Raw genomic sequence first — 19,496 nt, forward strand, 5'->3', positions numbered from 1 at the left:
CCACCAACGGTTGTAAGAAAAAACACAAAGATGCAAACATCGAGGATGGAGCTAATTTCCTTCCGTCATTCATAAAACGTCATCAGAAGCATTAAAGAAGCTTGTGTAATAGAGTCATGAGGTGCATTCTTTACTTTACCATCCTTTTGTCCCTCTTAATACCCTTGGGGGAAAAACTACAAGTAAATAAGAACATGCTGTCCTAAAATGAAAGGAAGAATTGTATGGGTTTTTGTTTGTTTGTTCGAATGTTAGAGGTACAGCTTTGGTTTCTGTAACCAGTCAAGCTTTGAAAAACACTTAATTAAATCAGAAACAGGAAACATCTTGCTATTTGCTTTTTGTTGTGTTTAATAGTTTGAGTCACATTGGTTTTATTATGCCTCTTGATTTAAAGCAATTGTCCACTTTTATAGTTTTGAGCTATTGATATATATGCATATAATCAGATATTAATCTATTTTTTTCCTCTAGATTTTTCACGTATGGAAAACATGATCCAAGATTAATTAAAGCATCAGATTTTGGTTAACCCAAGTTACTCAGTGTATTTATTTACTGATTTATCTTGTTACCATCGTTCATTAATATAAACGAACACCAAAAATGATGATAAATCTCAGTGGTTTTTAGCACAAAATGCCGTCGCTTATCGGCCACATCACTTGCCGACTCAAGGCTGTGGACTGATGTGAAAAGCGAAGGCCAACAGCTCCGACAATTTACGAATAACCGAACAAGGGCACGGAAAATCAATGACGCTCGGCCCGTCCACATCACCGGCGGATTTGGAGCTTTATTGCAGCTCACATAGATCATCCTCAGGGTCTTTCTTCTTTCTTCTGCTTCCCTTTTTCCCCCCTCTTTTTGACCTCTCCGGACACTTTGCACCTGTAGTAATTTTTCTCCTTCTCCTGCCGTCTTTCAGACTGTTAGAAATCAGCAGTAAGTCTACTTTAAGCCTCATTCCATGCAGATATCTTCTGATTTGCATTTGAAAAGGGGGGAAGATGAGATTCAAAGTCCCCCCAAAAAGCATTTATGAATAGAAAATGACTAAATGAGGGAGAACATCATTATCATCATCACCATCATCATCATCATCACCACCAACACCATCATCATCACTGAGTGCCTGAGATGTAATATAGTATGATGAGAGCAGTATTTTTTATTTTAGGCCCCATGGGTTCTAGGATACTTGGGCAGTGACGTCAGCGCCATCACGTGGACAGAAGGGGAAAAGGCAGATTGTAAAACAAAAATTGGCTACAGAAGTAATCAGAACATATCCTTCAGTGAGACACCTTTATAAACACAACTTTCCTGCTAAATTTCACAAATCAAATAAGAGATAAGAAAAAAATGGACAGAAAAATTTGAAAAAGCTGAAGCTTGAAAGATAATAATAATAATAATAATAATAATAATAATAATAATAATGATGATGTTCTTTCTGTAGAACCACTATGTAAAATGCTACATTATATTTAAAGAAGAAGCTGAAGCTTTGAGAGAACACAATCTGAGAAACGGTCTTCAGAAGCTCTTAAGAATAAGTAAAAGCAGGGATCTCTAAATGTTTGATGTCTGTATGTTTATGTATCAGTTCCTTGTCTCACATTTGAGATAATTGATTTAAATGTTCGTTTTAATGAGGTAGATGTCATCTGTGTTGGATTCTGCTGAATTCTTCATTCTGATTGGTCAGAAGGTGTTGAAAAATTTTCTGTAACAGCAGCTCTGAAGTGCAGCTGAAAATCACAGCTTGATATTAATGCGCTCATTCTAATATGCCACTGTTTCTATAGTAACAAGTTGAACAGTAGGATATGGTGAGGTTTTCTGTAAAGAGGCGTTTATTTAAACTTTATGGAAGGAGTCTCCAGTGTCAGTGCTTCATAAAAGTTAGGTTTAAAGGACAGAGAAGGTTAAGACAGACTGTTTATAGCTGCTATAATATAAAACTCTGGATTTTTATTTTTTAATGAATATAATTGCTGCAGGTTAAGATTTACTTACTATTTCAAATATCCTCATGCTTCTCACATGTCCCTCATATAATATATTAGAGCTGTTTGTTCAGTAATGTGAATAAGTGGTGAGTTTGCAAGAGATCATTTTACGTGGAAATACAGAAAATTGGAAATTGTGTTATTTCTTGGACCTCTAAAGTGAAGTCTTTATGGAGGCTTTACGATTGAATAAAGTTGATTTGAAAAACTCTCTCTCTCTCTCTCTCACTCTGTGGATTTGCATGTACTGCTACAGGCGTACACTAACAATATTATTATCCAAATCAAACTCAATCCTGAGAGACACAGAAAGAGAGAGGTACAGTGACAGGCAGAGAAAAATATAGAGGTTATTTTCACCATCCTTCAGAACAATTGCTAGCTGCTGTTTATTCTCTCTGTGATTGACAGAAACCACAGAGCGAGGCTGAAGCCGTGCAGAAGCCGAAACACGAATCCATACAGAAACCATGAAAATGCCACATGAAAACACAGCTGTTCTTTTTTTTTTGTTATTTTCGTTTAAAGGATGTGTTAAAAAGAATAGAGAAAGTCTCGTAGACTGCATGCAGCAATTCAAACGTCGAGCTATGCAGTGAAGAGAATCACTTCAGGGTTTCATTTGTAGCTTATTTCTCTTATCTGAATAATCTCTTTCTTATTCAGGGTGGTAAGTTGCTTTTAGAGCACATCCTGAAGTATTTCTCTTATACACCAATTTACACAATTTGCAAATTTCAGTTTTTATTTATTGAAAATGAAATGTTATATTTTTATCAATTTAAAATGACGTTAATTGCATGATAGCAGCTAGTTTTCAGTCGTTTTGTCACTTTCATTTGAAGTAAATAAGAGAAAATTCATGTGTCCATGAACATCTCCTTACAGAACATTTTATCATACAACAGTTATACATTATTCCTTCTTGCAAAATCATTCAGTTCAATTCAATTTATTTGTATAGCGCACAATGGACATAACAATGGACATTGTCTTAAAGCAGCTTCAGAAACATAGAATACTTTCTTTTTTTTTAATTAAGTTAATATTTATCACTAATTGGCAAGCCTGAGGCAACGGTGAGATGATATGTGGAAGAAACCTTGAGAGGAACCAGGTTCAAAAGGGAACCCATCCTCATTTGGGTGAAAATAACAAAATAAAACACACTTATCATGATGCTTAGATTATGTTGCATGCTATGCAAATCAGAACCACAGCAACTATAATATATTAGGAACAATCCATTCACCTAAACGTGTTACAACGTTCAGAGCTCCTGCCAACAACATCTGATCAATCATAAGATCACCCATTCACTGCTCATACAGATTCAGTCAAATAAATAAATAATTATTCAAATAAATAAATAAATAAACCTCTTTTGAAAAAGTCTTTAGAGCTTTAATCCAGGTTGAGTGAATGGCTTTAGTGTTTGCTGTGCCTCAAACGAGGGAATTAGGATTTCTTTGGGAGAAAAAGAGAGAACGATAGAGAGACAAAGAGAAAAATATAGAATACTAAACAGATTAAAGGAAGAACGGTGCGTTGGCGCGTCATCCAGGTTATGCTGAAGTAATCGGAAATATAGGTCAAGAGGCCTGAAGGCTCAGAGTTGAGATCACGGCTAGAGTCGTAAAGCTGAGATAAATGTGCACTGAGCTGCTGGGTAAAGAAGTGAACCTACAACTGAGGGTCATCTGTAGGTGAAGGATTAATCACTACAAAGTTTTGGCCCTCTGTACGCTAATTATAAATGAAAAAGGCAAACTGATACTGTACACTGATATTATTTGTGTGGTGGTTTATTCCCTGTACAGCACTGACACTGATATGGTAGTCTGTGTGGTACTGATGTGAGCAACTCAGGTACAGCAGTCTACACTCACCTTACTTAGATGATCATCTTGTAGTCATACAGTTAGAGACTAAAGCTCATGTTTGTCATTGCATGGTGTGTTAAATGCACAGTATTTCATCAGGATTCTGTATTTTATTTGAAGATGTTAGGACAGCAATGTAGCAAAAAGTGGCAATGTGAAATGGCAAAAAGATGTTTAACCGATTTATACACTGGCAGAATGGAAATCGACTTATCAGATATTTTCAATCAGAATAAACAAATGAAATCATTTATCGTTGAAAATCTGTTATAAAATGAGTCAGGATTCTTTAGTGTTTTTTCCTCTGTTGGGTAACCTTACACAGAATTTTAGTGGTTGAAGATATCACCTACAAATGTTACAGGATTATTGGGGCATACCAGAAAGCAGAAATGAGTTTGATATCAGTATTTACTTTGAGGGTAGAAACATTTGTGTGCAAAACAACTAACCGGTTTTGTTTTTCAGAACTTTTCTATGAATATATTGCCCCTAGTAGACTAGGTAAAAAGAAATTCAATGCTGATCATAGGGCAACACCCAAACATCTATAGCCATGAAAAAAATCTCTAATGGCCAATAACTAAAAAGTAATTCTGTTCTGCCATGTTAGTCACTCATCCAGAACATTGTATGCAAGGAATTATATCTAACTAAATTTTTGTTGAATTTTAGGCCTTCATCTGTGATCACAAAACTACTCTGGAGATTATATTATGCTGAATAATCAAAAGTGTAAATATCTGCTGCACTAGAAGAGGATGCCATCATGGTGAATCTTTCTCCCCTCAGCACAAAAGGTTGATACCTCGTCTATTGGATTATGGAAGGGATTTTCAGCTTCCTGTTAAGCCGCAGAGCGCCGGACAGCCGCTCTCTGAGAGCTTGTGTGTGCGCTCAAACATTGCTGTTCTCTCCTGTGAGGTAGAAAGGAAGGGACAAGCCACTTCAACATGAACCTATTCTGCTTCGGTCTGGTAAGACATGCAGTTAAATAGCTCTTTTCATACAGCAGGACCGAGATGTCATGTTTTGTTCTCTTTAATTTAAGTTGGTTCTGGAGGAACGATTGCCTGCATTTGGTGGAGAGGGTACTTGAGGTCTAGTTTTTTTTTCTGATGGCACTGCAAAGTTTAATCATGTGCAAGAGCCTTTCTCACCTGCTGAGGTGTGAAAGAATGTGTACAGAGGTGTGAAAAGCTAAAATAAGAGAGATATGGCGCAGTAACAGAGGCTGAGAGATCACAGATGACTGTGCAGGATTAGGAGGCGTAAATCCAGCTCCGCTACTGGAGCTTCACTTCAACATCAGCCGATCTGCATGTTCTGAAACGTATTTCAGTTTGATGAAGCTCAATCTCAGGGTCAATGCTTGTCGTTTGTGTTGCTAACAACGCAAGTGGTGCCTAAAGCTAGCAGTTTAGCATTATGCAAACTTCAAGACAACATCAGTCTCTCAAGCAGAATTGCTGATGTGATAGATTTCTGACAGTGTTGTTTTTTTCGATCAAAGTGGAAGAACGGATGTCACATAGTACAGAAAAAAACAGTGTGAAGCTTAGTCACTTTCTTCCTCTGAACATCGTTTGGTGTCACTGTGCATAAACTACTCAGAGAAAAGACTCAAAGAAAGTGAAAGTGACTGTTATTTTAAGCGACCAAAACAATGTCTTTGGATAGTTAGACAGTTTGCACAATGCTAAGTAAGAGGCTGTATGACTTCATTAGCTCTGGAGCTCACTTCTGACTGACAAAGTCCTAGTAAAATCCAGAAACACTCAAACAGTTTAATACTAAAATACTTTGCTGTAAAAATATTGCAAACGAATTTAGAAAATTGTCTGATATCTGGAATTGCCATGACATCTTTTGGTAATCTTTCGCTTTATTATATATGTATTTATTTACTTTTAGGAGGGATCTACAGACAGCCTGTACGAGGCTCCGCAGCCAAACCCGGATCCACCGCCATGGAGCCCCATGTGGGGCGATTCGGAGCCCTGCGTCACTCCGGTGAGCTCTCCTTATAAAACACCACAATCATGCACCAGATTAATCATTCACATCTACACATGCATTCCTGAGGATCGTTTCGTGCATGACTGAGTCACGTTTGAGCGCTCCTTGTTTTTCGAGAGAGGACATTAATCAGAATAAGTGTCCACCATCTGGACAAAGCATCATTAATCTGTTTCACATTCATCAGGGAAATGACCAAATCCTTGATTAATTCGCTCGGTGTATCACCTCAGCTGTTTTAGTGATTTTTTTCTTCTTCTTGGAAATAAATGTAAGTAGGTCAGAGTAGCTGTGGACCCAATATTTTACCAATTAATCAACTGATTTTTTTATTTCACCTTAAAATTTTGTTCTGGATTAATTACATGTTTTAAAAATACCTTCCACACATTAAATGCATTTTGTCGACATTAAAATGCTTACTAAAAAAAAATAAATGAAAATGCATGAAATTAGTCATGATTTATTATTCCCCATCTTTTAGGAGCTTCTTCAGTCTCCCATCATACAATGTAAGATGGATTTGAAGAAAGCAAAGAGAAAGTGAGTGATCGTATCTTTTTTTCGGCGTACAGGAAGCTACGCCAAGTGCTACTTGTTTATGTAGAGGCTTTCAGACTCTCTCTCTCTCTGTCTGTGTCTTTAATACAAACTCTGATACTGATTTTTTCACCGTCATGATTTTGTAAACGAGAGAAAGAAAGCCCCGGATTACCGGCTGAGATTAAATCTGCTCATCTGCCAAAACAAGGACAAAATAGTCTGTTTGAGAAATTGACAGATCTGTAGTGATAATCTGGAGATTTTTCTCCTTTAGTACTGCAACACAAATGGCCTCTCTCTCTCTCTCTCTCTCTCTCTCTCCATTACTTCACAGTTTTTATCATGAGCTCATTAAGTTCTTCATATGAATCATGAAGTGAGCATGAATTATGGCTTTGTGCAATTTGTAGAAATTTCCTTATAATTCTCTAGATGATGAAACCTTTTTATTTAGAGAACTATATGCTAGCCATCTACAGAGACATTTTAGCATGCTAAGTAGTTACAGTGCTAATTAGCGCTCATGTTATCTAGTTTGCATTTTAAAGTAACAAGGCTACAAAACCAAACCGATAAATATCATGTATTTTAATACAATTACAGCTTTAAAACAGTTTGGAGAAATCTGATTCTCTGGATAAATCCATAAAATTTTATTTTTAAATTTGTTTTTTTTTTCCTATTGACTGGTTGGCTCAATAGGAAAGTGCACAGCTAAGTTTATTGCTGGATTTTTATTTCTTCATTTCCAGTTGCTCAGCCCTTTTTGTAAAAAAAACCAAAACAAACCAAAACAAAAAACAAACAAACAAACAAATAAAAGAAGGGAATGAGTATACTGTAAATTGAAATAATTTTTACGCAATTTTCCCACAATTTGGTAATTTGCCAAACTCTATCCATTGGCTAGCTTTTCCTATGTGACAGCTATCAAGTGGGGTGGGTTTTGGATAGCACATGATATCTGCCCTCATCCTCATGCATGATTGCAAATGCCTAGGATTGGCTAGTGCCACTGTGATTGACAGAGGAGAAATAGTATAACCCCTCCCACCCAGAGAAAATGCCCAGCTTTGCTTGGGTGGCTGTCAGGATTCAAACTTCCTGACCGATCTCCCAACAATAAGATCAATGCTTTTCTATTGAGCCAATTTTGTTCCACTCAGTTCTATTCCACTTAACTGACACTACACTGCTTATAGTGATAACATAATTAACTTTCTTGTGCTCTTTGTTAATTAAAGTAAGACATAACAGTGGATCTTTATTGTGTCTAACACATCTTTTGTGTTTTCTGTGACAGATCGCGCACATCAGAGCTAACACGCATCGGTGGTATGTCAGATTTTTCTTTTAATCACACTGCACTCTGCCATTTTTAATTAAAAGTTTAAAGTGCACTCACTGAAGCTTTGACTTTAGTTACATGATTTTCCCACTGTTCCATCGGTCCTTTATCACTCTAATTTTGGCTTTCCAAATTAAGTCCACGCTCCCAAATGGCTCAGATGGCTGTCCCCCTCGTACCCCACTTGGCTGCCTCAGTAGCTGGCACTTGATTTATTTTACACATTATGTGTTTCACTAACATAACGACTATTTTGGTCTCTGTTCTTATTTACAGACAAAACAGCATCCAGTAATGTCTACTGTCCATGCACTGGGAAGAGAGATGATATAGATCTAGTTCACCATCAAACTAAAGGTAAGTGATGCAGTAGGAGTGTGTATTTAAATGTAAGTGATGTGTCAATGGACTGTGCTGCTTGGGTGAAAGATTACAAAATGGCTGTCTGGTTGATTATGGGACTATGAGCCCCCTTAATATCACTATTGGAAATTTTTGCAATTTTTAGCCCATGTTACAATGTTTGCACTCTTTCTGCATGGATGGAGGCTTGTCATCATTCTCTAACTGTTTTTTTTTTACGATCTTTGCATTCTGAGCAGATGTGAGTGAAGATCCCTACATGATTAACCCTTTGGCTCAAGAAGAAAGAATTGAAAAAATTGAAAAGGATTACGATGTTCAGGTACGGCAGCCAATCTCAATGCCAGATGAATCTTTTCTGTATCTTTATCAGCCTGATCGACATATGTGGAAAAATGTTTACCGAGCTGTGTTTGCATTTGAGAGAAAAGTTGCAAGCCAACCCATTCTCACGCTAAATCTGTCAACACGAGCTCTCTTTTTCTAGCTCATATAAAACATCTTGCACCACTATATCAAATTTTGGACTCATTATCAGTCATGTTAAAAGTAGCACTCTGTCAAACGTTAGACAAACGAGAGGGTCGATTAGCGAACGTGTCACTGAGCGGTGATTAAAATCTCCATGTGCTTAAAGCGTCTGCGAGCGTAATTCCTTTGTGCTAGTGATCCTTCAGTGTCATACAAGTCACTTCTACTTTGAGGAGCCATAAAGCAAACTCATCCACAAACTCAACATTTGCCTCTCAACTAAATTCATGGCGACTTTAATTGACATTAAATTAAAAAATGTAGCAATTTCACACCATTACAAATGGATAAATGTTTTTGTAATCTTCCAGGGTGTGAATAGTGAACCCTGAGAAAGCAAACAACATGGACTGGTGATGTCGTTGCACCAAAAGACTTAATTTTAATTGACCAGAGCTTTGGTTTTAATTGACCAGAGCTTTGGTCAATTAAAATTAAGTCTTTTGGTGCAACGACATCACCAGTCCATGTTGTTTGCTTTCTCTGGGTTCACTATTCGCCTGATACCCAAAATGTATCTGCTAAGAAATATATAATTGTATAGTTCCCACAGATCAGATGAGTTCAATCATCTGATCTGTGGGAACTATACAATTATATATTTCTTAGCAGATACATTTTGGGTATCAGGCGTGTCACGCAGTAGTAAGAACGGTCATAGCACATATTTATTTATAATTTTAAGCCACAATCTACCGTCAGTCAACTTTGTTATATTAATAACCCTGCCGTTGTGACAGCTCTGCTGACATGTCAGTAATAGAAGATATTAGACCTTTTATTACACAGTACTTCATCTACTGCTGCTAAGTGAATAGTAGTAGCTAGTGGAATGTATCAAGCTGGCTAGTAGTTTTCAACCAGAAAAGCAAGAAAAATTCATTCGTTGGATTGGTTAAACCTGGTACAAACCATAGCATGTGGTAGCCAAAAGAAACTAATGAATGCATCCATTTTATGTTTCCCTTTTACAAACATTCCTATAGCACAATTACTGAGCAAAGCATGTTATTTGATGTGTATATAGTCAGCTGTGTCTTATAATAACCATCCATGAAAAAGCATTTGGACTTATTTGGAATATCTGAAGGTGATTCAAACCCAAAATCCACACCTAGCTAGGGGTGTGCTCTGATCCAGTACAATTACTTAGCACAACTGATCATTATTAGTAATGTAGAACAGATTGTCGTGAATGGCCTGTTTAATCTCTCCAACACGTGCCAGGCATGGTCATGAAGCCAAGATCTGGAGGGCAGCCCACAGCCCACTTTATCATTCCCACTGATGTCTATTACAAATAGGTTTTAATGTGGCACAAGGGGCCAATCAGTCTGCATTTGCATTTGTAGATTACCACAAATGTGCAAGGGATAATTAAAGCCCCTCAACTGGGATTTGGGTGCCAGGATTTTTGACAGGTTCTTTAAAATGCAGAGAAAAAATAGAAACAAATACAAAGCCTCCATTTTCCATGTCTACAGCAATAAACCAGTGCTGTCTATTTTCTGTCAGTTGTTTTTTAGCTGCTAATCAGTGTTCAGGGACTTTTTGTTAAGTAACTTTCCCATTCAAGTTTAAATCTTAATATGAGACAACTTGGTCCATGTGTTATACTTAAACATGCTCTAATTCTAATACACTGGTGATCAGTGATTGGTTTTGGGGAACAATGGTGATCAAAATCTATTGAAAATTAGGCTGAAGGGACTTAAATACTGACCTTCCATTTGGCCAGCAGGTTATTGATGATAAGTCACATCTCCAGAAGATCAAGAAGCCGATAAAGAGCAGTGTCTTGGGGAGCAGATATCCTCCAGACATCAGTGGTAAGGCCTGTTAATAAATCAAGTGTCAAAACATATTATATATGCCATGAAAGCTTTGACAAAAAAATAACATAAATAACTTCCATCTGGTCATGATGGTGTTTAAAGAAGATGTCACAGTCATAACCTGCATAGGACTCTCTAAAAAGCCTGAGAAGAAGTTCAGGAAGGAGTCTAGCCAGCAGTCTGAGCCAGGAAATGAGAGGGACATAAAAGAAACAGTAGGTCTGTGGAACCCTGGACATTTCCACCACCACTGGAGCTCCATGGACACCTGTTCATTCTGGGAATCATCCTACCACACCTGCCACAGACCCACAGCTGATCCATGGCTATATAACGTTAACTTCACTCTGCCCAGAGGAACCGATCGGCACCGGTATGAAGAACTGATCAATGATTTGGATCTCCTCAGGAAGGAGTATCCACCACTGAGGGTCATCCACTCCTTCACAGACCTGGACATGACTGACACTGTCATGGTGAGTCCCTGGTCTTGATTGTGTCACCTAGTTATGCTAATGTATCTAATACTGACATTTCATGAACAACATATTAGGAAATGGTTCTCAATTAGTCCCAAGAAAATAAGAAAGTGATAAGTTAACCACATTAAAAAAACACGCTTTAACCCTGCTGCCTGTGTGAAAACATCAGCAATATGAACCTGACTGTCAGACCAGATGCAAGAAAAGGGCAAATATTCAGATAAATGAATGTCACTTTTCTAGCTACTATATCTCTTTTGTTTAATGAAGATGATACAATGAGTATATTCAGATTAAATGTAAATGCAAGACATGCCTTTGATGCTACCAGTTAAAATGATGCAACAAAACAGACATACGTTCTTGATCAACCTCTTTCCTGTGTATGACCTGTATGAAACAGGTTCCTGAAACTCACTTGCCGTAACCATCACATTTACATAGCAATCATCTCTCATACACTTTTGCTACAGCGGCTTTTCTCCTGAAGCTCAACGTCGAACTCTTTGACCAGATGTAAGAGGCCTATGAGCAACACATCCTGTACAGATGAGGAAGTGTGGGCTTAGCCCTGTGTGAGTGTGAGCCGTGTGTGTATAGTGAGTGCATGAAAAGTGTGAGTGTGTGTAGCGTGTTTGGTCATGCATAGTAAAGTTTGTTTCTAAAGACAAATAACGCGTCTTTGAGAGTCATGCTTCAGAGGAGAACTTCAAATGCCGCAGAGAAACCAAGGAATAAACCAAAGGTAAAAAAACAGGAAGACTAATTACTTTAGTAATATTGCATAAGTGCTTATAAACACTGCATATTATAATATCAGAACAAAAAAGACAGTTGTGACTGGACCGGTGCAAAAGCGTCTTTTTATTTTTGTCCAAATTTTAGATTAACTACTTAAACTATTTTCTCCAAAAACAGGACAGGGTGAAAAAATACAAAGACACATGGCTGTTTCTTTTATTAATGTATTTTTTCCCCATTTATATTTATTTATTTATTTATTTATTTATTGCTTTGTTGTTTTTCAGAGGTCCTTTTTTTGCTAGGTGTCCTTAAAAACAAAGAACAAGTGTATAAAATTCTATTCCTTTTTCTTTTTGTTTTTCTTTTTAAATGAGTTTTCTGCCAAAATTGAGCAAGTTTGGGGAAAAATTTTTTTTATAAAAAAATAACTAAAATTACCACACTTGCATTTGCTTTCTGTATTGGTACAAGAGAATTTTATTTTTGATATTTTGCTATTTTAGAATTTTATTTTATGCATTTTGCTGACATGTTGCAGTCTTTTACTTCTGTTAAACATTTTACTTCTGTCTTTATCAGCGCTCATACAGCTTTGGCAGGTTCGACACGTCAAAAAATCAGTCCAAGTTGGAGGAACATGAAAGCACTTTGGTAAATGTTTCGGTGTACATTGCTACTTATAGAAATGAGGATGTAATGAAATAATAATCATACACATTATGAAACATGTCATGTTGTGGAGTATTGTTCTTTAATCTGAGGACTTGTACACTTTTTAAACGTCCAGGGACAGGCTGATGGCGACAGGCGACAGGCTGATGGCAACTTGGCCGAAGGCGATCATATCAAAGGGGGATTAGGGAAGAAGATGAAAGCCATCTCGTTGACCATGCGCAAGAAGATGGGGAAGAAATACGTTCGAGCTCTGTCAGAGGAAATGGTGAGCACTGAACATCAAAGCAAAGGGGTGTTTTGGCTTTTTTTTTTGCAGCGTCTGCTTTTTCACGTTTCTTGTGTTAAACCTATCACTGAAAGGCATGTCAACTTTCTAACCACTGAAGTGACAAAACATGCACGAATATTACCTATCAGGAAGGCCAGTGAGGACTTTTCATTGTTTAGAAAGCAAAAAGCAGTAAAGTAGAAATAAAAAAGTTTGTGTGTTTCTTAAATAGACTGGCAATACAGCTTACTATACTTACTATAAGCGGCAACTCACGAGATGTGCTGTGACAAAAGTGTGTGTAATTTTATCTCTGACTCCAACATTCTAAATAAACATCTCCTCATCACGCATTATCTGTTACTATAGAAGCCGTTGTAACAGCATTTTAGAACGAGTTGAAGCTACACTTTCTGACCAATCAGATTTGAGAGTCTGATTTATTCCAAGATCCAATTTATTCATGGCAAGGCAGCATTTGTGGAGAAGGTATATTTTGTAGTATAGTGTAGTAAACATAATAAAAGAAAAAACAAGTTTGTTATGAAGGTTGTGTTGTGTTGTGCACAGGGAGACGGTGTAGATGGAGACCAAGAAGCTGAAGCAGTGACTAATGTGACTGAAGCTCCAGCCAAAGCCTGCACCAAGTCCAGTAACTCTGTGGAAAGTCTTTTCAGTCTCCACAGCGGCCAAAGCTCCACCAGTAGTAAGCTACACACATACACACACACACACACAGATCTCTATCTCATTTAACTTACATATTTGTCTTACATATTTTTTTAATAGTGTGGGATTTGTTGGTATTTGTTTATCACACTGTGGTGCAGAATCAAGGTTACAGAACTAGGTAGTGTGGTTTAATATGAACCTAGTTTTATTAAATAACCTTAAATAACTGAAACAGCACCTTTCATACAGAAAAATAACTAAAACTGTAAGCAAAACAAATGGGACATGAATAAATCTAACGCTGTATTTAAAAAAAAATATGATCATAAAACCTCTACTCAGAATTCTCAAAATACTGAGAACTGATGAGCTCCTGATAGAAAATGTGCAAAAGTTTGTACAGTGAATTTGATTGGTTTCGCCGATGTTCCTTCATGTCAGAGAACGGTTCACAGAAATGGTTAAATAAAGAATGTTAAGATATCACTAGTGAAAAGTAGTTACACAGAATGATTAATTTAAACTTTTGCATTTTAATTTCCTAATGTGATATAAATAAGCTTTTTTTTGGCCTTTCTTACAGCCTCCACCCTCTTTCATATCCTCTCAACAGCATATTTAATGTTCATCATGTCAAATCTAGACATCCTACGCTCTTTTACCTTGCTGTAGATTACACACATAAATCTTTTTTTTGTTGTTGAGAATTTGTAGAATAGGACATTATCAACTTTTTTCCACCCAATTAAAGCTATATATGGCAAGTGGAAAACTTATATTTCCACTATGTTATACAGTTATATTTGAGTCTGGTTATCACACAGTTTCCTGTGCACATACTCGGTTTAAATGGCCAGGAAATAACTTTCAAGCTGTAACTCAGGTTGAAACTTTCAGGTCACAAGCCTTAAGTCTGTAATGCTCAGCCTTATTCTCAACTTGGATACTGCCTCTAAAATCACCAGCTAGTTTATTTATCGTGCAATTTTTCTGGCTATCAGGTGGGATCACCAGTGGCTCTGAGGGCTCATGTAATAGAGACAGTCTAAGGCTGGAGGAGGAAGTTCCCGAAACCATCCATTTCTGCGGCAAAGCAAAAGTTCACACCGATTTCCTCCCGAGTCCATATGACACAGAGTCTCTGAAACTCAAGGTAAAGTCATTAATTCTTTCTAATGAGTGTAATTTACTGTAATGACCCTAAAATGACAATCCCAGTGACCCAGGCCATCTCATTAGTGATGACAGAAATACATTTCTGATGGAGTACTGATGGAAGTTTTCTAGCTCTTTCTATTGGTTTGAGCTCCATCACTTATCTCAAAAAGTCCTGAATGTGATATTAATATAAAATCTGTCCATAAAGCATATGGGTTAACCGATGATGATAGCTCAGTATCATGTCATAGTCTTTATAATGTCTAACTATTCCATTGCCTCAGGTTGGAGATGTGATTGACATCATCAGTAAGCCCCCCATGGGCATATGGACAGGCATGCTGAACGGCAAAGTAGGCAGCTTTAAGTTTATCTACGTGGACATTCTGGCTGATGAGCCTGCTCCAATGCAGAGGATGGGAAAGCACAGGAGAAGCAGGAGACCTCGACCCAAAACACTCCAGGAGTTCCTCGAGAGACTGAACCTGGAGGTGCTGCTTTCATTTTTTGACTGTATTCCAATTGCTAATGTGGGGAAACTTGGAAAGTGCATGAACACGGCATTAGAAACTAAGCTTTAGAGAAATCTAGATGTAGTTTTAGATCCTTAATGAACAAGAGGTGAGGAAAGACAACATGAGGCAGAATAGTTTAAGTAGAATCAGACTCAAATAAGAGCCTTGCTGGATAAAGGGATTAGGAATCAGTACAGTATACAGGAGTAGAAGAGTAAAGACATACAGCACTTTGTGCATTGAAAGGATGTATGCACAGATTAGGAATAAGAGTCCTGAGATAAACAACAGGACAGTCTTTATGATTACAGCAGCAGTTCTCAGGTGCAAATGTACAGCATCTAGGTGAGAATATACACTGAAGCAAGGGTGACCCTTGAGCATGTACTGTAGTCTCACCCTTGCTTCATTGGAAAGGTAACCTCCAGGTAAGGATGACCCCAGTGCCTGTTAGCATTGGCCCACTTTTGTACAATACGGCGAATCCACTGAGGCTTTTTTTTTTTTCTATATGTTTATTTTTCTGGCTTTTCTCATTTTCTATCCATACCTCAGATTATGAGTTTATTATAAGTGTATGCTCAGTTCCACTCACACATATACATGACCCTGGTCACTCTACAGCACGTTTCAATGCTTATAGTTGCCTACTCACTAACTTCCTGATAGTCTAAAGTAAATCAAAACGTCACTCAGTGTTAAACCAAATGACCTTGAGATAATCTGCAGAACTTTACGCTTCATTTATTACATAATTGTTTGAGTGATCAGTCATATGTTGAATTGCTGGGTATGTCTCAAATATTAAAACTACAGCACAGTTGACCGCAAAAGTTTGTCACTCATTATAACAGAAAGGCATAATGTAAAAAAAAATTCATTTATACTACAACAATTCAAAATACAGGACAAAATAAATTTAAGAGAAGAATGTGCTTTGAAAGAAGCTCCATTTTTGATGAAGGCAACAAATAAAAACTGAAATCTTTTCATTTTTTCACTATTAAATTTATCATACCCATCTCTGAAATGGAACAAATTACATGGCCTTGTTACTAAAATAAGTGCATTTGTCTACTTTGCTCTAAAGGGTATGCAAACTTTTCCACTTGATAAAAAAACACCTGCAGTTTTAAACCCAACAGCCAATAAAATATTTTCAGGTTCACCAGATGATATGATATCTAAACCAAAAAATTAGCATTTTTGTAAACAGGTCTAAGCTTTTACTCTGTTTTCAGAGATAATAGCGATAAAGGCAAAAAAAAAACATTAATAAGGGAAATGACGTGTCACTGCGGTTTCAGCTTCAGATTGCACCGTGTGATAAGAAGTTAAGACAAGTCTAATGTGATGCGACCTAAAAACTGTGAAATCTTTTCTCTTCATATTTCCCCCCCTGCAGGAGTTCATGTCCTCCCTGTTGCTGAACGGTTATCAGACTGTAGAAGATCTGAAGGATCTGAAAGAGCAGCACCTGATTGAGCTGAATGTGTTCGATCCCGAGCACAGACACAAACTGCTGGCAGCGACAGAGTGTTTACATGACACAGAGGGTGAATGACACACACACACACACACCGTTACACAATAAAAGGAAAAAACAAAAATTGGCCTTTGTTGAAAATTTTGAGCTTTTTGAACTAGTGGAACACGTGATCTTCATTAGCTAATAGGCTACTGATAACAGAACACAAATCCACGAGTGAAGAACAGCTACACTTCCGTTAGCCTTCTACACTACACAGTAACCACACATCTGTTAGCCCACTATGTTATATAAAGGTTTTAGTTTGTCTATTAGAGGACCAACCACAAGACACAGTAAATACCTCAGTCGCATAAAATGGTACACCATATTTACACCGTAGCTAGGCTAATACACAATGCTTATATGTCAGTTAGCCTTAATAAACAACACTTGCACTTCAGTTAGCCTTCATTGACTACTTCAGAAGAGTTTGCAAAGCACTCAGGTGGGTCCACTAGTGTCCACTAACAAGAACTACACAACAATTCCAACTATACCACAAAATAACTAAACTGTTAGCCTTTTACATTATAAAACTTTTATCCTTCAGTCTGCCTGGTTCAGCATACAACAGCTACTTCTGTTAGTCTACCACAGGACACAGGACACAATAATTACACTTCAGCTAGCATAAAACACAATAACTATCCTTAACCTAGCATAAAACACAATAACTATCCTTCAGCTAGCATAAAACACAATAACTATCCTTCACCTAGCATAAAACACAATAACTATCCTTCACCTAGCATAAAACACAATAACTATCCTTCACCTAGCATAAAACACAATAACTATCCTTCAGCTAGCATAAAACACAATAACTATCCTTCAGCTAGCATAAAACACAATAACTATCCTTCAGCTAGCATAAAACACAATAACTATCCTTCAGCTAGCATAAAACACAATAACTATCCTTCACCTAGCATAAAACACAATAACTATCCTTCAGCTAGCATAAATAAACAATAACTATCCTTCAGCTAGCATAAAACACAATAACTATCCTTCAGCTAGCATAAAACACAATAACTATCCTTCAGCTAGCATAAAACACAATAACTATCCTTCACCTAGCATAAAACACAATAACTATCCTTCACCTAGCATAAATAAACAATAACTAAATAACCTTCAGTTAGGCTAAAGTACAATAACTGCCCTTCAGTTAGCATGAAACAATAATTATCCGTCAATTCGAATAGAACACATTTTTATTTTTCAGTTAGTCTAAAAACAAAATAATTACCCCTCAGTTAGCCTAGAGAACAACAACTACCCTTCAGTTAATATAAAACACAATATTTATCCTTCAGCTAGCATAAAAACAAAATAAATACCCTTCCGCTTGCCTAAAACATCAAAATACAGTCATTTTACTTCAGTTAGCTTCAGTAGCCTACTCTACTGATGAGTTTAGCTTACATCCTGTGCAGGTTAAATCTTACTTTTAAACTGAATAATTTATTTACACAGCTGCATCTCTGTGCTCAGCTTAGATTCCCTCCTTATGTGTAATTTCACCTTGGATAACATCAACCGTTAATAAATAAAGAAATATAAATAAAGAAACAAACAGCACCCTGTCAGTGTGAAACACAACATTCTCTCAGGGACAGTTTTACAGAGTTGAACTCTGGGGTTAGCGAGCTAATCAAAGCAGAATAAGTTTAATTTAATGCAGTCGTGGTGGGGTTTGAAGTTAGCATACTAACCAGGAATCCCCCATTTGTAAATTTATTTTAAACATGAGTTCCTGAGAACAAAAACAGCGTGTAGTTTATAAGAAGAAACAGGTCGTGATGCAAGAGCTCAGTTTACTGACAGGAAGTGAGTGCAGTGGTGAGTTTTCTGTGGTTAGGTTTTTGAACCAGCCCAACCTTAATCATGTTGCAAAACTAGCTTTTTTTCTCAAAACATACTGTGTGCTGACAAAAAGTCTGTCGGTTTCAAAAGAAAGGGCAGTAAACAGTATTTTCACTTTTATCACCTGGATATATATTTCAATAAATTGCTCACTGGACATACATTATACAGACGTCTTTAGATAACAGATGTATATTAAAATAAGTATAAAAGGGGTCAGCTTGCAGGTAACACCCAATTCTCGATGTTTCTCTCTTTCAGCTAACAGTCAGAGAGAAACGGAAAATGAGGAAGTGCCCAAATCTCCGAGCGCGATGGAGAAAGCTGAACCGAACGACTGCCCCAGAGACTCGGGCTGCTACGTTGCTTCGGACTGCTCCGACAACAGCAGCAAAGAGGACACAGAAAACCACCTACCTGCACCTCTGTCCCCATCACCAGCTGAGGTTTAACCACGCCACTGTGTGTTTCTCTGCTTGAGAACCTGACCTACATCTCAGGAACAACACGACCCTCATGCAAACGGGGCAGCGATCAATTGGCGTAAATGTCAGGACATTACTGTAGACGGAGATTTAGCGCGAATCTGGAGCCTTCGTTCCTTTTTGATCTGTTAGTCAATTGTGCCATGATACACAGAAATCTGATTTTTCAATATGTGTCTGTGTGTTGTGTCAAAACATTCATATAGATCACTCCTTTCAACAGTCAGCTTTGACTGTAAATCAAAAAGAACATAAAACACTGTAAATAGAATGTAAATAACATGTAAAAGAAATACATGAACTATTCAGCAGAATAAACTTTCTAAATAAACCTGATATATATTTTTTGCAGTAAATCCAGAATGATTGAATTATTATTATTATTATTATAAAAACACAAAATTCCTTTCTCTCAATTGGTCACGTGCACTTTTTCTGTGGAATGGATCAATCATACTGCTACTTGGATTTTATCAAGTCACATGCTGCAGCTTTAATCTCAATCTGACTTATTTCAATCCACAGTATGTGTGTGTTACTTCTTTATGGAATTAATTTTA

The 19,496-nt window shown here is 37.2% G+C and overlaps 2 protein-coding genes across 4 annotated transcripts; both read left to right on the forward strand.

Annotated features, from left to right (window-relative positions):
* The first annotated feature begins 4,700 nt into the window (after positions 1-4,700).
* Positions 4,701-11,384, forward strand: LOC131367114 (uncharacterized). 3 transcript variants are annotated; one of them, XM_058412349.1, is made up of 8 exons: positions 4,701-4,875; positions 5,813-5,911; positions 6,402-6,460; positions 7,764-7,795; positions 8,085-8,165; positions 8,411-8,493; positions 10,444-10,531; positions 10,640-11,384. In XM_058412349.1, exons 1-8 carry the CDS (start codon positions 4,852-4,854, stop codon positions 11,029-11,031), a joined length of 858 nt encoding a protein of 285 aa, XP_058268332.1. In that variant the 5' UTR covers positions 4,701-4,851; the 3' UTR covers positions 11,032-11,384. The 3 variants fall into 3 exon arrangements, with proteins under 3 accessions (XP_058268332.1, XP_058268333.1, XP_058268334.1); XM_058412350.1 differs by having other exon boundaries at positions 10,643-11,384; XM_058412351.1 differs by lacking the exon at positions 4,701-4,875 and adding an exon at positions 5,483-5,601.
* Positions 11,385-11,558: 174 nt separating this feature from the next.
* LOC131367113 (SAM domain-containing protein SAMSN-1-like) lies at positions 11,559-19,239 on the forward strand. Its single transcript, XM_058412348.1, has 8 exons — positions 11,559-11,764; positions 12,343-12,414; positions 12,551-12,703; positions 13,277-13,412; positions 14,380-14,531; positions 14,821-15,027; positions 16,457-16,607; positions 18,713-19,239. Exons 1-8 carry the CDS (start codon positions 11,711-11,713, stop codon positions 18,901-18,903), a joined length of 1,116 nt encoding a protein of 371 aa, XP_058268331.1. The 5' UTR covers positions 11,559-11,710; the 3' UTR covers positions 18,904-19,239.
* The last annotated feature ends 257 nt before the right edge of the window (positions 19,240-19,496 follow it).

Source organism: Hemibagrus wyckioides, linkage group LG16 (assembly GCF_019097595.1).
Source record: "Hemibagrus wyckioides isolate EC202008001 linkage group LG16, SWU_Hwy_1.0, whole genome shotgun sequence".
Classification (NCBI taxonomy): domain Eukaryota; kingdom Metazoa; phylum Chordata; class Actinopteri; order Siluriformes; family Bagridae; genus Hemibagrus; species Hemibagrus wyckioides.